At 43.6% G+C, this 21,264-nt stretch overlaps 2 protein-coding genes; one reads left to right on the top strand and one right to left on the bottom strand.

The window, feature by feature from the left end:
- Positions 1-6,538: 6,538 nt before the first annotated feature.
- On the bottom strand, positions 6,539-9,511 carry GSTUM_00004524001 (uncharacterized protein). XM_002836056.2 has 9 exons: positions 9,441-9,511; positions 9,195-9,321; positions 8,965-9,113; positions 8,620-8,888; positions 8,160-8,563; positions 7,781-8,102; positions 7,443-7,531; positions 7,107-7,391; positions 6,539-7,057 (listed from the first exon to the last, which is right to left on the bottom strand). The coding sequence occupies exons 1-9, from the start codon at positions 9,461-9,463 to the stop codon at positions 6,890-6,892; spliced, it is 1,836 nt and encodes a 611-aa protein (XP_002836102.1). The 5' UTR covers positions 9,464-9,511; the 3' UTR covers positions 6,539-6,889.
- Positions 9,512-10,304: 793 nt separating this feature from the next.
- GSTUM_00004523001 (uncharacterized protein) lies at positions 10,305-16,675 on the top strand. XM_002836055.2 has 12 exons: positions 10,305-10,449; positions 10,500-10,574; positions 10,626-10,719; positions 10,752-10,757; positions 10,821-13,608; positions 13,672-13,778; positions 13,833-14,417; positions 14,489-14,796; positions 14,854-15,049; positions 15,110-15,381; positions 15,443-16,151; positions 16,220-16,675. The coding sequence occupies exons 3-12, from the start codon at positions 10,675-10,677 to the stop codon at positions 16,370-16,372; spliced, it is 5,169 nt and encodes a 1,722-aa protein (XP_002836101.1). The 5' UTR covers positions 10,305-10,449; positions 10,500-10,574; positions 10,626-10,674; the 3' UTR covers positions 16,373-16,675.
- Positions 16,676-21,264: the final 4,589 nt, after the last annotated feature.

Genomic DNA, 21,264 nt, shown 5'->3' with positions numbered 1-21,264 from the left:
TACAACTCATAGTTAGTTATAAACTCAAGCCCATAGTAGACAGTCAAAAGGTAGACTGCTTACACTAAGTGGTAAGTCTCCTATATTCCCAATCCTCCAACACTCTCATACCTTCTCCCTAATGCTGAAATCCTCCTCCTAACTCCCAATCCCCTCTTCAACCAATACCTTATCTGAGAAGAAAAGTTAAGAAATACATTAAACCTATATACAAGAATACACAAATCTTTAGAAGGCAAAACCATATCTTCCAACAACTCTATTCCTTCTTACATCCTATCTCCAAACCTAATCTACTGTTTCTAGAGGACACTAAACCCTATACTACTGGCACTAGCTATACGATTACAGTCTGCAAAAATCTTTCCCGCATGGTATCAAGTGGCATTGTAAGAATCTGCTGCCACTATAATAACCCTGTCATCAATGTAAGAGACAACAAGTTGGCGAACACCAGGAGAGTATCGTATATATGGCCTGAATATATCTGCCACATAGGCACCAAAAAGGAAGGGAGAAAGATGTGAACTCTGAGATACCCTTTTGTTGACATAGTAGATCTAGGAGATGCAACAGTTGAAATGATAGCCAATTGATTAACAAGACATTCAACTCTGAACAAATTAATATATATTTGGGAGACACTTTTAGGCCACTAAAAGATCTAACAGGAGGTTGATACTAATAGTATTAAACCCCCCTTCGACCTCTATAGACAAGATCAGCTACCTGTAACCTTCATTGTGTCATAGGAATTCAAAAACTACTGCCATAGTATCGTGAACCCCTTGCTTTCGGCGAGAACAAAATTACGCTTCTCCCAGATCAAGACAAGCAGCTATCCTCAATGGGACCACAAGTTCTGCAATTTTCCGCAATGTTGGGAGGAGATATATCATTCTCCATTACTTGATTACATTGTATTAAGGGTTGTTGAGCCTTGATATGAATACTACCTCAGCCTGATGCCAATCCGGAATGTTACAGTGCAGCTAATAGTTAATGAAATGCTATATTATTGTCATATCCTCTTACTTCTAAACCTGTAGGAATGGATAACTAATATCATTATAACGATTCTCCTATGAATAGCTAGTTCTTGGCAATGGGAATGATACTTTTCTTCTACCTCTTCTTGTTTGCTGTATGATAGTACTAAGCATATGCCTAAGTTATGGATAGTACAAGACCTTTATCTTCTATCTGTAATGCCTATCATAGGCTTTCTCTAACTTTACTTCATATAGAGCTTTCTTATTGTAATAGTAATAAAGGTCATGATAATGATAAAGAGTGTAAAGGTGTTTTATATTTCTTAAAGTAATGAGTAGGAAAAGTACTTATAAGTTAATCTAATTTTATTGAAATTTGTACCACCAACACTGGCACATGACGAGCCCCCATCGGTACAGAGATACTGCTAATTGATATACCACTAACTCTGAGCTAACTAAGTCTACAGCCCTACACCTACTACCCTCGAGTCATGCCCACCTGAGAACTAATTACAAGACTATCAAATAACCCATTGCTCTCCCCTGTCCAAGTCTGTAGCCTCTCTGATATGAAGTCAATCAGCACTAAGTGTAGTTAAAGCTAAATAAAAGACTAACCAGACAAGGTTCCTTGTCCAACAAATATAAAAAAAGTAAAAAAAAAAAAAGAAACACTACTACATGGTCTAAATACCATCCCACGATAGCGGTATCACAGTAGAAAATGAACAAAACCAACTAAACCTACAGGCAACACAGTGGCAGAGAGGAGGCGAATAACATGTCCACCTCTCGTGCTACTATGCTAGGCTATTGACTCTATGAATCCACTTTACCAGTTGCCTCCTATGCACGTACCAGTGAGGAGGACCTGTACCCATTGCCTATTCCTCAAACAAAAATCCTGAAAACAAAAGAAATATATAGAGGTGGTGACAGACTGAGACAGTCAGTTGAGCCTATCTTCCACCCCTGGTGCCATGCCCCCTCCTACTATACCTGTAGCCAAGCTAAAAAAACTAAGTAAACTTCACAAAACTCAGTATACAAGACACAAACAAGTCCAACCAGGTGGTCGCAACCTACTATATATACAGGTGGCTATCAGCCTAACTGGTCCATCAGGCAGCTTTGCAGCACTCAGCAGCTTCACCCAACTGCCCATGTCTGGCTGGAAACACTGGATTAGACCTCATCCAACATGACACAGGCCTGACCAGTACTTAAAGATACCTCTCCTCTCCTAATCAGCCCCCCCCCAAGTCCCACACACCAGATGCCACAGAGTCCATCCAATCTTCGCAGCCCCACAAAGAGGTCAACCTTCCAACATCTACAGGATAGCCTATACCTAGCCCCACAAGGCAGCTACTGGTCTTGGCTATACTGGCAAAGCCCTGTCCCCCAGTACTATGTAACCAGGTAGGGCCCATCTGCCATAGCCGGGAGCCACGAAGGAGGCAGCACCAATACCCGAAGGCACTGGTACCCGCTGCACCATTCAATTCAACCGAACCAAAGTGTGACTGGACTGGGAAATTGTCAGGTAGTGCTAGCCAAATCCAGCTCCAGAGGTCCAGCAAAAGGCACAGACCGAACAACAGGCAAGAAGCACCCCAACAGATGTAACAGGAAGGTGGAGGGCAGACGAACAGAATCAGTCCAACAGAAGGTATATCCCACTTGCAATAGGGAAAGCTGCCAACTACAATCCATAACTGAACTAACTCAATGCTCAGGCGATGTGGATACCTGATACTCAATCGCCTCACACTACTCCAAACCACTGTAAAAGCTGCCCAGAGGGTAAAAAGGTTTAGAATTAAAGCCAACTCTACCGAAGCGAGAAGGAGATGACTCACTGAACTATCTTGGGAATAGTGATAAAGAACATTGTAGGTTACCAACTGTAGAAATATTTAGTAATGATGAGGGGCAGAGCAGGTATGGTGCTGACCATATAAGGATTGATATGACGGGTAAGACATGTTGAAACTTGGGAAGGTCATTAGTCTATTCCAAGGGTGTTTTGTATCGCGAGAACTAAGGACTCTATTGAAACCCAACAAACAAGAGCTAGTCCTAAGAATGATACGGGTGATCTCCTCAAATACAATGTTCAATCCCTCTAATTGAATGCAAAACCTGCGAATAGACAACAGACATGAAGCTAAAGACATTTTACCAAAAGGAGCTTATAAGCGACCATGATGAAGAGGCAGTCAGTGCTAGCATCGTGAAATAACTAGCAGGTAACAAAACGGTGTAAATAAGTATTCTGTCTTACAACTACCATCACAGACAGAACTCAACACCAAAAACTCCAGGAATGACTGAGTGAACTCAAATATCTCTCCCATAGTAGAGTTCGTGTTTACGCCACATGTGGCTGAACAGCCTCTCCCAAGTAGGAAATCCCACACCAAAACCTCTACTTCTTTCATCATAGCAATGGTCACACCAGTGACTATTTGCAGATCCTGATGATCAAACTGCGGGTTTATCACATTCTGACAACTGTGATAGTGGTGAAGCTGTAGGAAGCTAAAGTCCCCCCTGGGTGCAACGTAGGACCGTGTAGTTGTAAGAATGAGGCAACATTCAGCCTCGGAAATATGTGTAAGAGACAATACCACATGGGTGGTCTCAACGAAGGAGGAGGAGTTAGAGCCAAACCAAATTGGGGATAACATCCTTGATGGAGGGGGAGAATCCGTGAAGGAGAAGGCTTTCTAAGATACCATCCTCACCCAAAATACAGTCCATAATTAGCAGGACCAGGCTATGGATATCACACATTGAAGTGCCTTCTAAGTAAGAACAACTATTTCTAACCGACTGTCCAAAATGAAAAACACAAACGAAAAACAAAATATGAAGTATTTATTGCGAACATAATAAGGTAACGTATTGGTGTGCTCAAATCCGAGACGGAGTGAATGTAAGAGTAGGAAAAGTACTTAGAAGTCAATCCAATTTTAGTTAAGCTTGTATCGCCAATACTGGCAGACCACGAGCTCTAGGGCCAGGCTCCAAGGTTGTTGCATTCCAAATACTACTAAATACCAACTAACTAAACCTCTAACTCCATACCTCAAACATGCCTATATCATGTTCCAACATGAACACTAAATACAAAGCCATCAATAGTAAAGAAAATCCTCCTCAGCCTAGCCTACTCGCCAGTCAAGTTACCCATACAAAATACAAAAATCCACTACCGCCACCTGAATATGACAATGTGAAAACCTCCTCTCCATCAGAAGCCCACCCGAATGACCCCACTCAATGATCCTGGGAGATCTCCGCCTACTGGCCTGGCATCCCATCCACAAATTGCAACAAAAGAAACACTGAAAGCCCAAGCATGTAGACCCACAGGAAAGCCGACTTACAAGTTGAGGGCTTTCTAGCTGAGAGGGTATGAACAGTCATTGAGAATCCCAGGAGTACTACAGTAGCAGCACAGTCCAAAAACCTTGGTGGAGGTAGTCAGGATCATGTAGTCCCTAAACCATCGACATCTGGCCAAACATACCCAAGAACACAAGTCCTCCTCAACCTCCACAGCTCCCTCCACAAGTGGCGAACCCACTATGGACTCTGTAGCAGCTGGTTGGCGATAGCGAACTGGTACAGGCAATAACCCTTTCGAGTCGGGAACAAGTAGTACAGGTGAGGTCTCCTCTTGCTTGACTCAGCACTACTTGTTTCTCTTCCACTTCCCACGCCCAGGTGCAGATCTTGTAATGGGAGTGGATAGGCCACTCTTATCACAACCCACTCCTATAAGGAGGACGCTACTAGAGGCATTACCCCGACCAGCTACAGAGGACTCTGGTACCTACCTCTCCAAAGGAGGTAATACTACTACCGCTGGGATCACCATACCAGGAACCACCTCACCTACACTAGGAGCATGTACCTCCTCTGCATTCGATGAATCAGGAGCTAAACCACCCACACTACTACCCACAGCTGAAGCTGCAGGCGGGACAGGGATAACTGCAAGCATAACATTCCCCTGAGTTCCCTCCTACACTGGACCCTAAGAACTCTCAGGGTCTAGTCTACCGCCTACAACAGAGACCACCATAGTAACCGAAATGACCAAGAGAACCGGTGAAAAAGGGATAACTGTACTAGCATCGGCTGCAAATATCATGACCAAACCATGAACTGTAGTGTATTTAGTAGCTAGAACAGCCAACAAGGTAGATGTTTCCTTCTCAACACGATGAAGTCACAAAAATGTGACAGAGATATAATGCAGAAGGCGAGAGACTTCGGCCTCCAGGGCGAAGATCTTCTTGACTGCACAAGATAGAACCACTGATGAACGCAAAGCGGACATCGCAGAGTGGACAGAGGCTCACTTAACTATTGTAATTGTGAGGAGATGACATAAACAAATAAATGTAAAGATAGGTAAATGGAAGAAAGAACTTCCTGCAATCATAGGAGGAGGGTTAACAATGATGCCCTAATAGGATGATTGAAGTTAAATACTTGAAGCCTATCGTGAGATTGAAATCAAGGGCTCTGATTGGTTGAGTCCAAACCTTCATGTTCCAATACGGGATAAAATAAGGATAAGGAAAGTACTTAGAACAAAGTGTAAAGAGGCTATCCTCCTCAGCCAGACTGGCCTCCTTATATAGTGCTCTTCCCGCCCCTTGTCATGTAAGCTTACGTGGTCACATGCGTAAAATCAAATTCTAACAAACTAGTCATATGATTAATGTAGTCATATGCATAAAACCCATGACCTAATAGCAAAGTCATGTGTGAAAACTCATAAACCAATCACAACGCAACAAACAAGTCATATGACCTAAAGTGGTCACATGCGTGAAACCTATGACCTCATAACTAGGTCATGTATGAAACCTAAATCATATGTGCAAGGCATACTTGCAAAGCACACTTGCCATGGGCATGTTCCATGACTCATAATTGAGCCATGTGTGAAACATATTAAATTATAACATAACAAGTCATATGACTTAAATGAGTCATATGCATGAAACCATAATATACCTATGACTCATAATCATGAGTCATGTGAAAACCTTTTCTTTACTAAGTCATGTTTATGATACTTTTTGTCATAGCTAGTATAGTATATTTACAGAGTATTTGTAAAAAAAAAAATAATAATTAAGAAAACAAGAACCAGATACCGTGTATTTTTTTCTTTCTTTTTTCTTTGCTGATGTATACTCATTATTTATAGCTTTCATCCTACAACTTTCTTCACTAATGTGATTGTAATCTATAGCACTTGTAACCAATAACCCAATCACACGCTATGTACTGTATTCAACCCCGAATATTTGCACAATTTAGCAGGTTCTTTAGAGATCAATCCACCGCGCTTGGGAGCTGGACACCGAGTGATATATAATGACCCCATAGCAACATTTCTCTCCGTTAATTTAGGCCGATGCTCTTAAAAATGCCCGGAGATATTTAACCAATTTGGAAATAGCTTTGCAAGGCCTCCGAACCTTTTAGGCGAGAGATTGCTAGCCCCATGGCAGACAGAACTTGTATTTTTTATTATTAAATTTTAATTGGAAACTCATTCAAAAAATACCATCGTGTTCATTAAGGTACCAACAAAAACCCCGAGGCAAAAAGAATCTACAGCATGTCCTCTCTGAGTGATCGATAGAAAGATAGCCAATAAAATTTTATTTCTGTCTTCCTGCGATTTGAATAGAATACCAATGTGCAATTAAAAAGAACAGACTCTCAGAAAAAAAATAAAAAGAGCGCTCCCTGCAACAAATGCGTCTCCTTCATGGGCAAAAGTAAGAAACAAAAACATTTCGTCGATCGGGAGGTCTCTCTGTCTAGCAGAAGAGTGAAACGCGGGACGATTGATCATTCTAGCCATCGCTACCGCTACTGCGGAAGGCGGCACAGAGCTGAGCGTAATTATGGGTCAAGTCAAGAACACTCTGCGGGAAGTTAGTGGCTTGGACAATGCTGCGAACCTTGACTGCCCCGTCTTCAGCAATCAATTTTCGTATCGAGTACAGGATCGCAGGCGAGAACTACGCTATCAGTCACCTATCCTAAATTCAAGCAGATGTAGATACGAACCTCCGAATACCATCTATATTGCCAAGCAGTTAATCGAATAATGCTATTTAAAGCACCTCTGTTGTCTTTGTTTTTCTCCTGTGTTTGTAAAACGCCACGGAGCGCTCTTGCAGAGAAGCGGATTTGAAGGCGTGACTGAAAGGCCTCCTCTGCTTCAGCATGATGATGGAGACGCTGAGCTAGCTCCCCAAGTATTTCGAGCTCAGTAGCAGATTTACGATAGGGACGTTTCTGTTGCCCATGGCGAACGAGGTCTGACCGCCATATGGTGTAGACTCGTAGATCCTGGTTCGGCATTAGCTTCATCAAAACCGTGATAAGATCAAATAATAATACCTCATAAAGAACCATGAAGAGGTTGTCCAGCCATCGCTCACAAAGGCGTTTATTCTGAATATGAGAATACTTCTGTGTAGATATTCTTCCTTCAGAACTCGGATGCCCGGTTTCGGCCCCACCCTTCACCTCTTCAGGCAGAACAGAGTGTTCGGGTTTCTCAATAACATCTGGATGCTCTCCTTGACCACCGTGCTCTTTTCCGTTTTCACCATTCTCCTTTGCTCCTATTCCCTCACTATGACCATTAATAGCTGGCCTATCACAGCCCTGCCCTTCGTCCTCCGAATCGGAGCCGCTACTCTTGCTCGTACTCCCTGTCCTGACAGCTGTGACACTTGCACTCTTCTCAAACCGATATTCCTCTTCCATAACAAAAACATTGCTTCTATATTTCAAGAGCATGTCCCATCCAATCTGGCTAGTAATTTCCGTAAGGAGTTTATATGCCTTGGCAAATGTGCCCCTCAAGCTGGCAGCTGGAAGCTTCAGCAAAGCTGCATCCAGCTTGTCATGTTTAGGGTCGTGACTCTCGTCAGACATCTCATCCAGGACCGACTCAGCGAGGACAGGAAGATGCATTTTGGTTGGCTGTGGCATTTTTGGGTGGTCACGATCTTGATAGGTGAACATTGGACAAGAATTAAGGGTGAGGAGAGCCTAAGCAGTTGCAGTATGAACACCCGCTCCCCCAAAACAGGAATTGGGCAAACAAACCAGTTCATATTGCTCGAGCTTCAGGTATACCTGAGCGAGCCGTTCCCAAGTGGTGAATTCGCTTGGGGCACTGTTAACAGCCTTCTTGGCGCATTCCAAAGCGAGATCATATCGCCCTTTGCTCATGCAGAAGGCCGCTTGAACATCAAGAAGGCCGCTATCCAACGGCAATAGCTTGATGGTCTCGCATAACAGAGACACAGCCTTGACCTCCTCATCCGCGTCAATCAAAACACGTGCTAGAAGAGAAGCAACCTCAGGTTCCTTTGAGCGAAGTTTTTCAAAAAGATTCACCCCTGACGCAAATCGACCAGTAGTGTGAATGTACGTGAGGAGTCCAGAAGTTAAGTAATTTGAGACCATGTTTGGGACCTGGATCTCAGGATCAGAACCCAATTGCCAGCCTGTATATTCCCCATTAAGCCATTGTATGTAAAGAGAGTGCGAGCTATAACCGTACCTCGGGAGAACAGCCGTTCTGCAGCATCTAAAAACTTATGCTCCGCCTCGGTATTGGTAATTGGGTTAAATCTCCTACAGCCAACAATCCGATTTTGTTGGTCATCAGCATAGTTAAACGCTCGCAGCACTCCACATAGATAGGTTTCAAGCCAGAGTAATTCCGATGCCATCCGTTTTTCGCCACGTTCATCCACCGCATATGCCTCAACGGATCCAGGGATTTTAACCTCAACCCGCATGTCTACTCGGGAGAAAGCATTATAACAGCTAAAACCTCAACCTTAACAAACAGCTCTAGGGGCGCAAGCTAGTTCATCCAAACATGACAAGATGGAATACATACCAATATATGCCCGTCGTTATACGCCATGATTGCGGTTTGCCAAACCAAATTTGGTTCTCACCGATTAGATAGGTGAGGGTATTGATGTAAGCTGCTAAGGAGGCTGAAGAAGAAGCATCCACTCCAGTAACATGATGATAGGTACCAATCTATACGACGCTTAAGCTGCCAGAAAGACGAGGTGACAGAACAGGCTACTGCAGGGATGAGCGGGAAAGGGTTTCGGTTACCTCTTTCAAGCCAACCTTGGGTTGAGATTTTGTTAGATGAACTAAATCCGGGGGTCCCAATTCACGCAGAATGGGAAGCGATTCAGTACGAGTGTTCACCGATTCATGTATTTCCGACTCGACAATCCTTCGGAGACACTATGTTAGCGGCAGATGCCCAGAACTCCAAATGCCCCCGGGGACTCGAGCGGGAAAGGAGATGAGGTGTGAGGCAAGAGATAGGAGGGGGTAGAGGGGTAAACGAACTCTGGAACGGCTGGGGCAACCATAGCTCCTGGAAGCTCGATTCACCAAGATTCAATTCAACCAGATGGGAGATAGGAATTGTTCACAGAAGTAAGAGAGGGTTTGGTTGGTGAAGCTGCAATGCTTGTCAACTGCTCTAACGGTAGGGCAGGCTGATGCAGTTTCGGAAAAGCTGCGGCTTGGAGTTTACATCTGATTAGATTCATGATGCAAGCACAAGATAAGATTAGATGGATAGAGCTCTGACTCGACAACAGCACCTGAAAGGTTGGCTACTCTGCCAAGTGCCCTTAGGGAATTCGAAGAGTTGCCCACTCTTCGCGAATGCGACATCGTGGTATTGTGCCATTTTGTACTCGTACGAGTAACATGTGCTGGGGGGCTTTTGTTTTCATTAGTCGGTAGATTTTTTAAATACAAGGAAACCCACTCCTGTATCCGAGTATGGCCTAAAAACCTCTTAAACAAAAGAAACTTCCAAATCCAAATCATAATAACAGTAACCAGTACCGATACTTAAAAACATGTCTAATAAGAAATGCAATAACTTAAGCTCTCATATTTATCCATCTTTTAAATAGAAAATCATCTCATCTATAATAACTGGAAATTTTATCCTATTCAAACTAATAAATAAAACAAAAAACTTTTACAGTAGACTACTAAATTTATGCTTCTTCTCTCCCTCGACAGTTTTGTTTCTAAACTACGATACGGTAACCAACAAGTATCATACCTGTGCATGATAAGAGCCTCAATGCTTGGCCCTGCACAAGCAATTCCTCTTGGCAAACCATAACACGCATCCCCCCCAAACCCTCCGGAGTGTCCCGCTAGCCTGACGCGATCTCTGCCATTGAACCCAGTCAATCATCATAGTCCATAGTAACCCATCATAACCCCTTTTCTACCTCTCTTATATTAAGAAGCCTCCCGGAGCTCCTATATACAATCACTCCGTAACTCGGTAGAAGTTCCAGTTGCTTGAACCTCTGGTCTTTGCTCGATGGTAGGCTTCTACTTACAAAAGTCAATGAATATGCTAACCCTGATTGATAGTCTTCCTTCATCCCTCTTAACGTATACCCAGATTCCGACAGCGATGGAGAAGCCGATAATACTCGAGAAATTCAAGTTCGTGTTTTACTTTAACCTATTACAGCTTACTAAACTTACCGTTTGCAGATCGAAGAGGCTCTGAAGCTTTACCAACGGGCACTCAAATTACATACCGATGGCGAATGGGAAGATGCACATAATGCTTATAACGAGCTGTTTGGTTCCGGGATATTTCACGGTGATACAGAAGAGGAGCAAGTAGTTCATCCCCTCTTTAAACTAATGTATGGCCGGGCTCCTAACATTGCGCAATTGTTTTAGGTTCATGGAAGGGGCTCGGCTTCTGGGTCCTCGTTACCTCTTGTTTTGTATCTGGCATACAAGAATCACGGTGCTTTCAAACTGGACAGATTAAAAGCTAGCGGAGTTGAAGCTGGGTCAGAGTTTGGGCTTACAATTCAACAGGCACTAGACTGGTTTTCTACAGCACTCGGAAGGGATGCAGGAGATTCTTCTCTGTGGCGTAAGGTTGCTCAACTGTCGTTAGCGATTGATTCCTCCCGCCTCACCCGGTTTGCATTAGAGTCAGTCCTGGACCACGAAACCGTCGGTGCAGATTCGGGAAATGATACCCTTGCACTTGTGATAGGGGGAATCCCTAATCCGGAGGAATACCTTGCCACTATACAACTTAGGGATGTCCTCAGGAAGATTTGCGATACGGCAGTTCTCGAGAGCGACAAAATCAAACATCTGTCAAAGCAAAAACTACACCCACGATTCCAGAAATACACAAACCCGTACCCTTGGATTCCTCTTCCGAAGGAGGAAGATACAAGAACTCTTGGAGATGTTCTGCAAAAAATAACAATAAATAAGCAGACAGCCGAGGCTAGATTAAGAACATGGCCGGCAGTCGGTAATGCGATACTGTCTCAGATATCTAGCGATGACATTTCGGCGCAAGCCCTCAATGCATCATCGTGTTTGCAAATCATTATCCCTATTCTAGAGGGAGAGGACATTTCTCGAGAAACCACTCCTGATGAGCCTACTCCTGGATCTGGTGGAAAATCGGAAACAGCAACCGCCGAAGAAAACGAAGATACGGCCATGACTGATGCCTCTGCTGTGGAGCCTGTACCCCCACCCGTTGTTGGACGGCGTCGAAGTGGCTCTGCAACTCGAAAACGTAAGTCTGCTTCGTTAGGCGCAGATGGTGGGGATGGAGGGAGGTCAAGGTTGAGCAAGAGACAGCGCGATAAGAAGGAGGCAGACGCCGCAGCCGCGGCTGCGGCCGCGGCAGCTCCTGAGTCCAGGCAAAAGGTTCGGCAGGAAACGCAGAATGAAAAGCTGTTTAACACTGCCGATGAATGCTTTTCCCCTCTTGGTGTTTCATTAGGAACTGCCTCAAGCTTGATGCCCAAGACGAGCAGCAGTAGTGGCGAAAACAACGGAGCGAAAGAGGATCTATATCTCGACGACTTCAAAAAGATATTACAGGACTGGGATGACGATAAGGGAAATGTCCTATTATATGGAGATGGTATACAATCCCCCGATGGAGCTGCTCAAGGGATGGCCTTTCTGGACCTAGAAGCCAATGTCCCATCTCGACCTGTTTTATCTGGGGACGAAAATCTTAGAAAATGGGTCAACTCTGTCAATGCCCGTGGATTGAGTCCGTTGGAGGCAGGCTTTGAGTGGCTGAAAGCCCTATGCATGCGGGATGTCCCCAACTTACGGAAAGCCAGGAGGATCCGGGGGTCATTAGGAACATCAACAGCTAGCAGCTGGGTCCGGCATAGCTGGCCAGAGCCCTTGAAAGAGGTTGTAGCCGCAATGGCTAATATGTGCGAGGAGATGTGCTGGGGTTACTTCAAGGGATACCTGGAAGACTTTGCAGCTAATCCCCACCAATTTGGAGATGATGATTACGCCAGAATCGAGTGGGCCCAAACCATGTTCGAAATATATCTTGGTGACTTGGCGGCAAGAGAGCGGCAAAAGAGCGGTGCTGAACTCTCAGTCCGGGGAGAAGAGGAACTGGAGATCAGAAGGGAGAAGGCAAAGAGATGGAGTTTCCTAGTCAGAGATCTGATGTATTGTCGTCCAAAAGGTAGCGATGGCATTCTGGAGGATCAATTGACCATGAGATGTCTTTGGGCTATTGCAGTTTTCACGGCATTTACCGGTGTTTCTAGAGAGTTCAGGTTGGAATGCTTTGGCGATTTGAAGGGTGTTATGTCCAACAATAAGCTCCACTCAATTGAGCTTCCCAACAGCTCCATCATGCCAGAAATCTCTGCCCTGAGGGCCGAGCGGGAAATCAGTAAGCTTAAGACTGTTGATTTCTTTACATCTATATTTCAAGTCACGGCCGATATAGGGGGTGCAGCAAATGACCCCTATGAGGTTATCGAAATTCTTGAAGCCGTATTGGAACCCGGTGTTGGTAGCCCGTACGACGAGCAAGAACGCAGGATACTCGATGAAATAACCAGATTTCTCGAAGGATCCAGTGCAATGTTTAGGTTGCACCTCTGGGAGAAGCTCAAAGTAGCTCACGAAAAAGCAGGTCATCGCCAAAAAGTCCTTTCTTGTGTATTGAGATCGTTAGAGGTTGTGGTTGGCGATTTGAAAAGTAGGAGTTACCTCGAATCTTCGGAGGACCATCGCCACTTTGTTCTACTGCGGTCATTACGTCTCGTGGAAGAGATGTTGCCCGTAATTTTGGGACTCGTCTCTGGGGGTGAAGGATTGGTGAATCTGTCTGGAATTGATCGAGATGGGCTGGTGGACTCGATGAAGTCAATGGCTATCTTGCTGAGACTTTTACATTGCTACGCTTTTTGGGAGAGTGCTGTTCTCAACCATGAGATCTCGGCTAGCAACCTACATTCTTACCGCCTGGTCGTAGTAAAATTTAGGGAAATGATCGTACGAGCTTGGGTAGTGATGTACTCAATTTATAAAGAAACAGCGGACAGAGGGATGGGTAACGACAACCTCGATTTAGAGGAAGGTGAAAAGGAGGAACGATTGGCAACCCTCCTAAGGGACATGCATCAAGAGCTTGGAGGCAGAAATTACTGCCGGCTGTCAGATCGTAAGCTTGCGCCCTCCACTATGAAGCCTTCTATTGTGCAGTAGCTAATTTTCGGAACCCCAGATGCGTTACTGAGACTAACCCATGATGAACTTCTGAGACTCGATCTTCGAGATTTTGATCACGATCTGTTGCAGTGCATTTTCTGTCGATTTCATCTTGCTATATACGTAAACAACCCCCGTGCTCATAGAATAACGCCCTTCTAACTTCGAAAATTACAGTCTGATCAGGTTGTTTTCAACGACCACAAGACAGATCCAGAGCCCTTCGACAAAGCGACGGCAATGCAGTTGATGGATTTCATCCTCCTCTTAGCATCCCAAAAGAAAGATATGCAGCTACACAAATCAGACTTGAAAGGTGCCTTAGAGAAGCTTTTCGATGTTCTCGGCCCTCCCAGAAAGTCCTCGAACAATAAGATCGTCCTCAATGAATCAGTGATAGATCGGTACCTTCGCAGCTCCATAAATCCCCTCAGGTTGTTCAGCAGCCTGAAAGGCGAGGGTTCGCTCAACACCACCGAAGTGAGTGGCCTGCATGCCCGAGTAGCAGCAAAGGGCCTCTACTTTACTCTTGGGAAGATCTACCTCTTTCCCATCAAACACCAGAAGCGAGTTGGATCAATAAAACCTGATGATGTGGAAAATGCGGTGAGGTTCTTTAAGTATGATCTAGTGTGCAATGCCAATAAATGGGAGACCTGGTATCGACTGGGTCAGACTTATGAAGCCCAAATGGAGGACGGTCAGACCTGGAGTGCTGAACAGATTAACACTAGGAGAGGGGAGCTTGCTGCGCTAGAACGAGTATGTTTTGCGTTTCCCTATGAACCCTATTTCCCTCCAAACATTCTCGGCCCACTAATATCATTTCGCAGAAAGCAATACTATGTTATATGAAGACATTATCGCTTGCTATTCAGAACGAATGCATCGAAGGCTTGGGATGCGCGAAAACTCTGTCTACGCTCTTTGCTGATTTTGGCACAAGGGTCTACTCTTCCCTTAGAGCTCCAATGGAGATGGAAGCGTTCTCGATGGAAGGGTTTGATAGGCATTTTTCGGGGACACGCGGAGAAGGTGTATACAAAGGCCCCGCGCACAAGGGTCTATCACTCACCAAGGGGCTGAAACTCGCCATGGCACTATTCAAAAAGTCTTTGCAGCAGGCCCCTGATAATTGGAAGTAAGTACCCTACATAGCTATTTCCACACGTACAAGAGTCATACTAACGATTAACAGAGCGTATTATATGATCGGAAAGTGTATGGGCAAACTTCTGAAGAAAGCTGACATGTATACCGCAGAAGAAGTCTTGGGAAAATACGTCCAGGCAATCAAACACTGCCCCGAGAAGGTCGGCAGTGATCATATCTTTGAGCCTCACCATAGGCTGGTCTCAAGTACTTGCAAATACGTTTTACAGGGCTTTGTGACGGTGAGCACAATTGCGATTGCACTTGTCCCATCGATTCCACGTTGCTAACCTCAATGGTAGCCCGAGCGAGCGTGCGAAATACTACAGGTCTCGCATTTTACGAAAAAGATGCAGCCTGTCGAGGACCGTGGATCCTTTGTTAAGTATATTCTAGAGGTCCTAAGGAGGATGCGAACGGCGGACAAACCGAAATGGCATCACCGCATGACAAACAGGGCAGGGAAACTTAAGTACTCCGAGTTGGGTGACGTTGCTGGGGCAAAGGCTGAAATTTCTTGTCTCTTTTCGAATAAGTCAGTCAGCCTAAGCATTTGGAAGCCCGAAAATGAGAGGTATATATTTCTGCCCTCGACGCTGGATCTAAAGGACTAACGTGTAAATGGTGTAATACAGAACCGGCAGACATTTTGTATATGCCTCAAAATACACCATGTTCTACGTCGACCTACTAGAAAAGTTAGACGATCGGACCACATTAGAAGCCGTAACGAAGAGGGTGCGCAAAGGAACCACAGGCTTCTTCCGTCATGCCGAAGTCTGGCTACACGTTTTCTTAGCCTACATGCGAGTTCTCCGGCGAACCGGCAACATACCGGAACAGAGCGACGAAGAAGTCTTCAAAAACGTCTCATACGATGAGTTCAATGCCTGTAGCACCCGCCTAGATGCCTACTGCAACCTCATCACAACCACATCTTCGACTCTTGACCTCCTGCGAGAAGTCTTTGAGCTCCGCCGCCTAAACGCGGGTCTCGCTAGAACTCCTCTAATAGACGATCTCCTCTCGGACTCCTATGCAAAGCTATACATGGAGCTAGTCCCTGAAGTCCTAAAGCAAAACACTATGCAAAAGGAAGAACTCGAGGCCCGTGCAAACCCGATGTCACTCAAGAACCTGATTTTTGAGGAGCAGCCGTCCGCAGACACCAACGCTGTGAATCTGGCTGCCGCACACTCCAAATTGGACGATCTGCCCATTAGAGGGAAGATGACCAGGGTTACAAAGAGGGAATTGATTTCCAAAGCGTGTAATCTTTGCAAGTTCGTTACCACTGTGTCCACAAGTGGGAAAACTATCGCTGCGCCGACCACCCAGCCTTCAGTATATTCCTCTCTACCTACCTGCCCCTCATTACTCTCTACCCACGTGTAACTAACAGCCCGCTACAGAGTCCCAAAGCCAGAAACGCCCTCCCCCCCCGACAAGACGGCGGTTCCCCCGAGGACACGCCAATGGGTAGTCCAAACGAAGGACCACAAGACAGCGCCGAGGAAGTTGGATCGGACCTTGATATCTCTGGAATGCGGATGGACGACGAATAGAAGACTCCTCGCTCTCCCCGTTCCCTCCTATTTTCTTTCCTTCTTCCAAGCAGGAGGCGGAGAATGCCCGCTCCTTCCCGTACCATAACTTAATTACTAGCTTAGTCAAATAGTATATAGAGAGGCGTTGCCTCACTTTTATCTTTCCACTTAATAGTTTGCATTATAGTCTACTCTAGAGTATTTTTTCTTTCCTTTTCCCCTGCTCTCTTTGCATTGCATTGTTTTGTCGGGGTATGGGAGGGAGAGTCTGGTGGGATTTGACTTTGTGGTGGATGTTATCAAAAATTATCTAAGATGTCAGACCAAGACACTAGTGAACAAATGAAGAAACTCGAGAGTCGTGGTAAGTTAACCGTAATCCATAACCACACCAAAATAGACCTCGAATATAGTCAACAGCAAACTGTTGCCCCCGATCCGTTGATTGTTCGAAGTGAGGAGGAGTGATCACTACGGGGGGGAGTAATAAGTAATACCACAACCGGGAGAGCAAAAGAGTGGTGCTGCTTGGCAAGCATGGGAAGAGCGAGCCCTCTTACGTGCCAAGTATAAGCAGATGACTATTTTGGACTGAATAGGAAGAAAGAGGTAGGACAAAGAAGGAGGTTTCTGAGAATCTTATTAGTATGAGTTGAGCAGGTACTGGTCTTCCTGTAATGACCGTATAGAGAAGCTTGTTTGTAATAACCATGCAAGAATGGTATTACAGAAGACTAGGTCTATGCCCGTAGACAATATGAGGGCTCAGCAAGGCGGCGCCTACAGCGAGGCGCCGCGAAACTTGGTACCAAAAGCTTCCTGTTTTTGACTACTATACTCAAGTGTGGTGCAGGAAAACCAAAACCTGCTCCAAGGGCCAACTGGATGCCAAAGTTATATATTCAGAATGGTTACTTCTTGGTGAGGCTTATTAAGAAAATTTCCTCAGGTGGAATTAATTGTTTAAACAATGAATTAGAGCATGTCCATAGTAGGAGTTTTTTCATAAGGTGATAATTAAAGTTATTGTAGTTATAGTTGGAATTCAGGATATTGCTTGACTTTATTAAAGAGCTGTTTGCAGCAGGATTCCGGTAATAGGTTTTGGACTCAACAACCAAATGTGAATAAGATAAAAGTCATTAGAGATTTGGTAAAGAATTCTCTACAAATCTACTGGAGGAGTTATTTTTAAAGCTTTTTCTCAGGTACTAATAATTCAGCATACTTAAACTTTCTGAGAAGACTAAATAGAGGGTGAATTTTGCTGGTTCCATACTATACTCTAGTTAAAATCAGGAAGCCTTTACTTTTAATTCTCACTACTGCTAACTGAGAATGCCACCTCACTAAGTCTTCATATAGTCTACTATTATCATGTAACAAGTGAATAGAAAAGGTAGTTGTTGTAATATGAGTTCCAAATATGTATCAGTTGTGTAATTGACTATAACAAAATGTTTTTAATATGAGTTTATAACTAGCTAAGCTTCTTATACAGTTGACTACAGTAGAGTTTTCTTGGAAACTCTGTTGTAGTACTTATTTAGTTTTCTTGCTTGTATTTCCCTTCTCCTTACTCCATCTTTATGTAGTTGTTAGGTGGAAGCTAACTCTAATATACGTTGAGAAGACTTAGTCCAGAATCTTTGATGTAGACAGAGAATGTCTAGAAAGGCTCGATAATGTTCTTTTCAGTTATGACTACTAATCTACTACTAGTGGTAGTCTTCCATCTCCTTTTGGTATAAAAAGAATAGAGTACCAATGGGCTATTGGTTTTGCTTAATCTTCCCTTGCTGTAACATAGCGTCAGGGTATTCTCCTAGTAATTTAAGCTGTTGATTGGAGAGAGGATAAATGGGTTCCCAAGAGGGCTTTGCTCCTTCAACCAGTTTTGTTCCGTGGTTAAAGGTTCTCCTCAGTACTTGTTTCACCACTATTTGTAGAAGAAATAGTAGCTTCCGTAATTTCCAGTAGTATTTTGGAAGAGAATCGAAATTGAACTCATAATAATTTTCTATGGTTTCAATCCATCCAATCTGTATAGGATTTTCATCCCAGGCCACTTTCTCCTTGTATTCAAACATATCTGCGATTCTTTTATCTTACTCTTCCATGGAAGTCTTGCATTTGAGGTCCTTAAATTTCCATTTCATTGGTTCCCCAATGTTGGACAGGAGGTGTTCTGAATAGTTTCACCCAAAAGTAATTATTATTCCATAGTTCCCTGCTACGTCCTTTTACACGCAACTTTAGACTAGTATTTGTTTTATCCAATTTCAAGCTACACTGAACATGTATAGAACTGTCCTCACGATGGAGATGATACTCCATTAAAGCCTTGAATGCTGACATGATTCAGTTGCTCTGTGAGGGGAATTTTTAATACCTTTACGAGTTCTCTATTGATTAGGAACATGTTGGATACTGAATCTAATAGTACTTGTATTTTATAGCATTGCCTTCAGGGGTTCATAATATTGATATAAGCATGTCTCTCAGGATGGTTATATCTTGTAGGTAGTGGTGCATTAGATGCACGTCTCTTGAGGTAAGGGGTCCAATTGTCATTTTGTCACTTCAATATATTTACGGTTTGATAACAACTGGAATGTTTGTTACTACACCCAGGCCGTTTTGATCAGTTAGGTCTCCTCAGACAAACCTGTTTTCCTGGTATATTAGACAGCCTACTACTAGCAGTCTTTACCCCCTGCCAAGGAGTTCCCATACTGTCCACTTTTACTACTAGTAGAACCAATCTAGAATATCTCTGCTATTATCTAGATATCATGTAAATAAAAGCTAGGAGTATAGGGCTGGTCGGCTGACTCTTTGATAACCTTTCTCTGCTTATTATCCATGCTCACTTGACCATAAACAGGATCCTCATTTTATTGGGTACCAATTTGGTACCAGCGCAGCATCTAAGAAATTGTATCTAAAGGTAAGGTCTAGAACTCTTGTACTTATTCCCATATTGGTCAAAAATATACTACACTCATCTCTCTAGATCCTTCATCTTAGTCCTACTGTCACTTCCTGTTCTGTGCCCTTGGTGCTGTTAGTTTCTTGTCCCAGTTTTGGTACTTATCAGAGATCTTTCAGATTGCAGGTCAAATGCCTGACTACCGCACTGATCATGAGTCTAGCTATTATGACCAAATATGTAATAGTCTCTTGGAGAGCATAGCAGTGCTGTAAAGATGTACATTGCTTTTTATTGATCCCCTTGACCTTTTAGCAAGAGGGAAGCATGTCCTCTCATTCGGGTCATGATTGCAGAGTTAGTTCTCTCGCTTTAATGCCTAGTTGTCATTGATTTCAACCCCCAGAGAATATAATCTTCTAAACTACCCAACACTATCATTGTTTGTACTAATGAAATAAATTAAGTCTTTTCCTTGTTTTCTCCTAGTTCCTAGATCTTATTATTTCTGGGAAACTGGATGGTAGAAACCTTTCTGGAATGTTGAACTACTGCCACCATTTGAGGCCTTGGTGTCTCAATTGGGTGATTCTCTGCCCTTGTCCTAGATACCTTAATTTGTTCCCAGCAGGTTTTGTACTCCTGATTTTCCTTTCTAAAACCAGTGCAATCGCCCTTGTTCTTTCTTTCATCAATTATTGACTGGGCAATTAATTCATCGGCCTTCTTCAAGTTTGTATGTGTCAACTTCGTTGTTCCAGTGAATCTTATTGCCAGTATTTTGGGTTCTGGTTCCTGCCTTTGCTTCTCAGAGAAGGGACTACCATCTTTGATATTGGTCTTTCCATTTTTTATCATTTGTTGACTCTTTTCCCTAGGATTTTTTTCAGAGAATCATTTGGATACTTTCTGTTTATCCTGCTCTAGGTGGTTCCACTCCTACTATTTCTCCTCTTCTCTGCTTGCTTCTTGGACTGCTTTCTCAAACTCTAAAACAGTGTTATATTTATTTAGAGAGAGTCCCTATTTAAGTTTGATCAATAGTTTTTTGTCTACTATTATATCCCATGCTGATCCTATAAGTTAGACATAAATGACTAGATTGTACATAGTCTGCATAAAAGTCTGAATATCATTCTTGTATCCAACTGTTTCCATTTCTCTTATGGCCTCTTACCCTTCCTCAAGTGGTGCGTATTGATTAGTAAACCTGTACTCAATATGAGTGCATGAGAGTAGGGCAGTATCTTGTTGTTCTCCTCAGAGGCTATTCTTTACCTATCAATACCATATAGCTATTGGTCTAACCTGTTCCTATTTTGTTCTCCCCAGAGCATAAATGATCCATTTCCCATCATCTTTCCAAGTCCTGGGATTTTGTTCAAAGTAATTCACGTATTGTATTAACCAATAGTAGACGAATTAACACATCTTTGCTATCAAAAATAGAGGTGGATCTGCTAGTCACTTGACTGTTTATGCCAATGCTTCTGCAAATACATCTGCTACTCTATGTTGTTTAGGGATTAATCTCTATCTGAATCTGGATGGTCTTCCTCCATATTTTTCTTCCTTTTCTTCGTTAGTCCCATTATCACTCCTATCAGTGAGGTCGCCAACTAGTACTGTTGGAGTTGGGAGTTCTTCCTCCCATCACATTTCCTTACTTTGGGGAGATGTCTCCTCAGGTTCACCCCTTTCTTTTGCATCTTTCTACTTTTCTGAAGCTGACTCCAATTAGCTTGCCAACCACTTTGCATGATGCAGTCTAGCATTTTGATCTTCTTGAACACTGGAGCTAAGGTATTAGATACACAGATTGGCTACTTTGAATGGTACGGGTAAAGTCACAGTAGCTTTTTGCATCCCATTCCATTTAAGCGGCCGGGTTAGTCGATATTATATTTCGCATTGCTTGTGTTAGGAATACCAGAACCCGATACCTAAAAACCACCCTAAGTAGGATAACCCCACTTGG

This window comes from Tuber melanosporum (assembly GCF_000151645.1).
Source record: "Tuber melanosporum whole genome shotgun sequence assembly, scaffold_13, strain Mel28".
Classification (NCBI taxonomy): domain Eukaryota; kingdom Fungi; phylum Ascomycota; class Pezizomycetes; order Pezizales; family Tuberaceae; genus Tuber; species Tuber melanosporum.
Note: the sequence above shows the minus strand (reverse complement) of the source record. Positions and strands in the feature narration are given on the sequence as shown.

What these genes read in the sequence shown, in the direction of transcription:
- GSTUM_00004523001 (XM_002836055.2), top strand. Translation starts at nt 10,675, where the DNA reads ATGGCGAATGGGAAGATGCACATAATGCTTATAACGAGCTGTTTG. An exon ending in AGCTTGCTGCGCTAGAACGA is followed by an intron (nt 14,418 to 14,488) that starts GTATGTTTTGCG and finishes ATCATTTCGCAG; the next exon opens with AAAGCAATACTATGTTATAT. An exon ending in CGCCGACCACCCAGCCTTCA is followed by an intron (nt 16,152 to 16,219) that starts GTATATTCCTCT and finishes AGCCCGCTACAG; the next exon opens with AGTCCCAAAGCCAGAAACGC.
- GSTUM_00004524001 (XM_002836056.2), bottom strand. Translation starts at nt 9,463, where the DNA reads ATGGTTGCCCCAGCCGTTCCAGA. An exon ending in GTTGCCCCAGCCGTTCCAGA is followed by an intron (nt 9,322 to 9,440) that starts GTTCGTTTACCC and finishes GTGTCTCCGAAG; the next exon opens with GATTGTCGAGTCGGAAATAC. An exon ending in AGCTCGAGCAATATGAACTG is followed by an intron (nt 8,103 to 8,159) that starts GTTTGTTTGCCC and finishes GCAACTGCTTAG; the next exon opens with GCTCTCCTCACCCTTAATTC.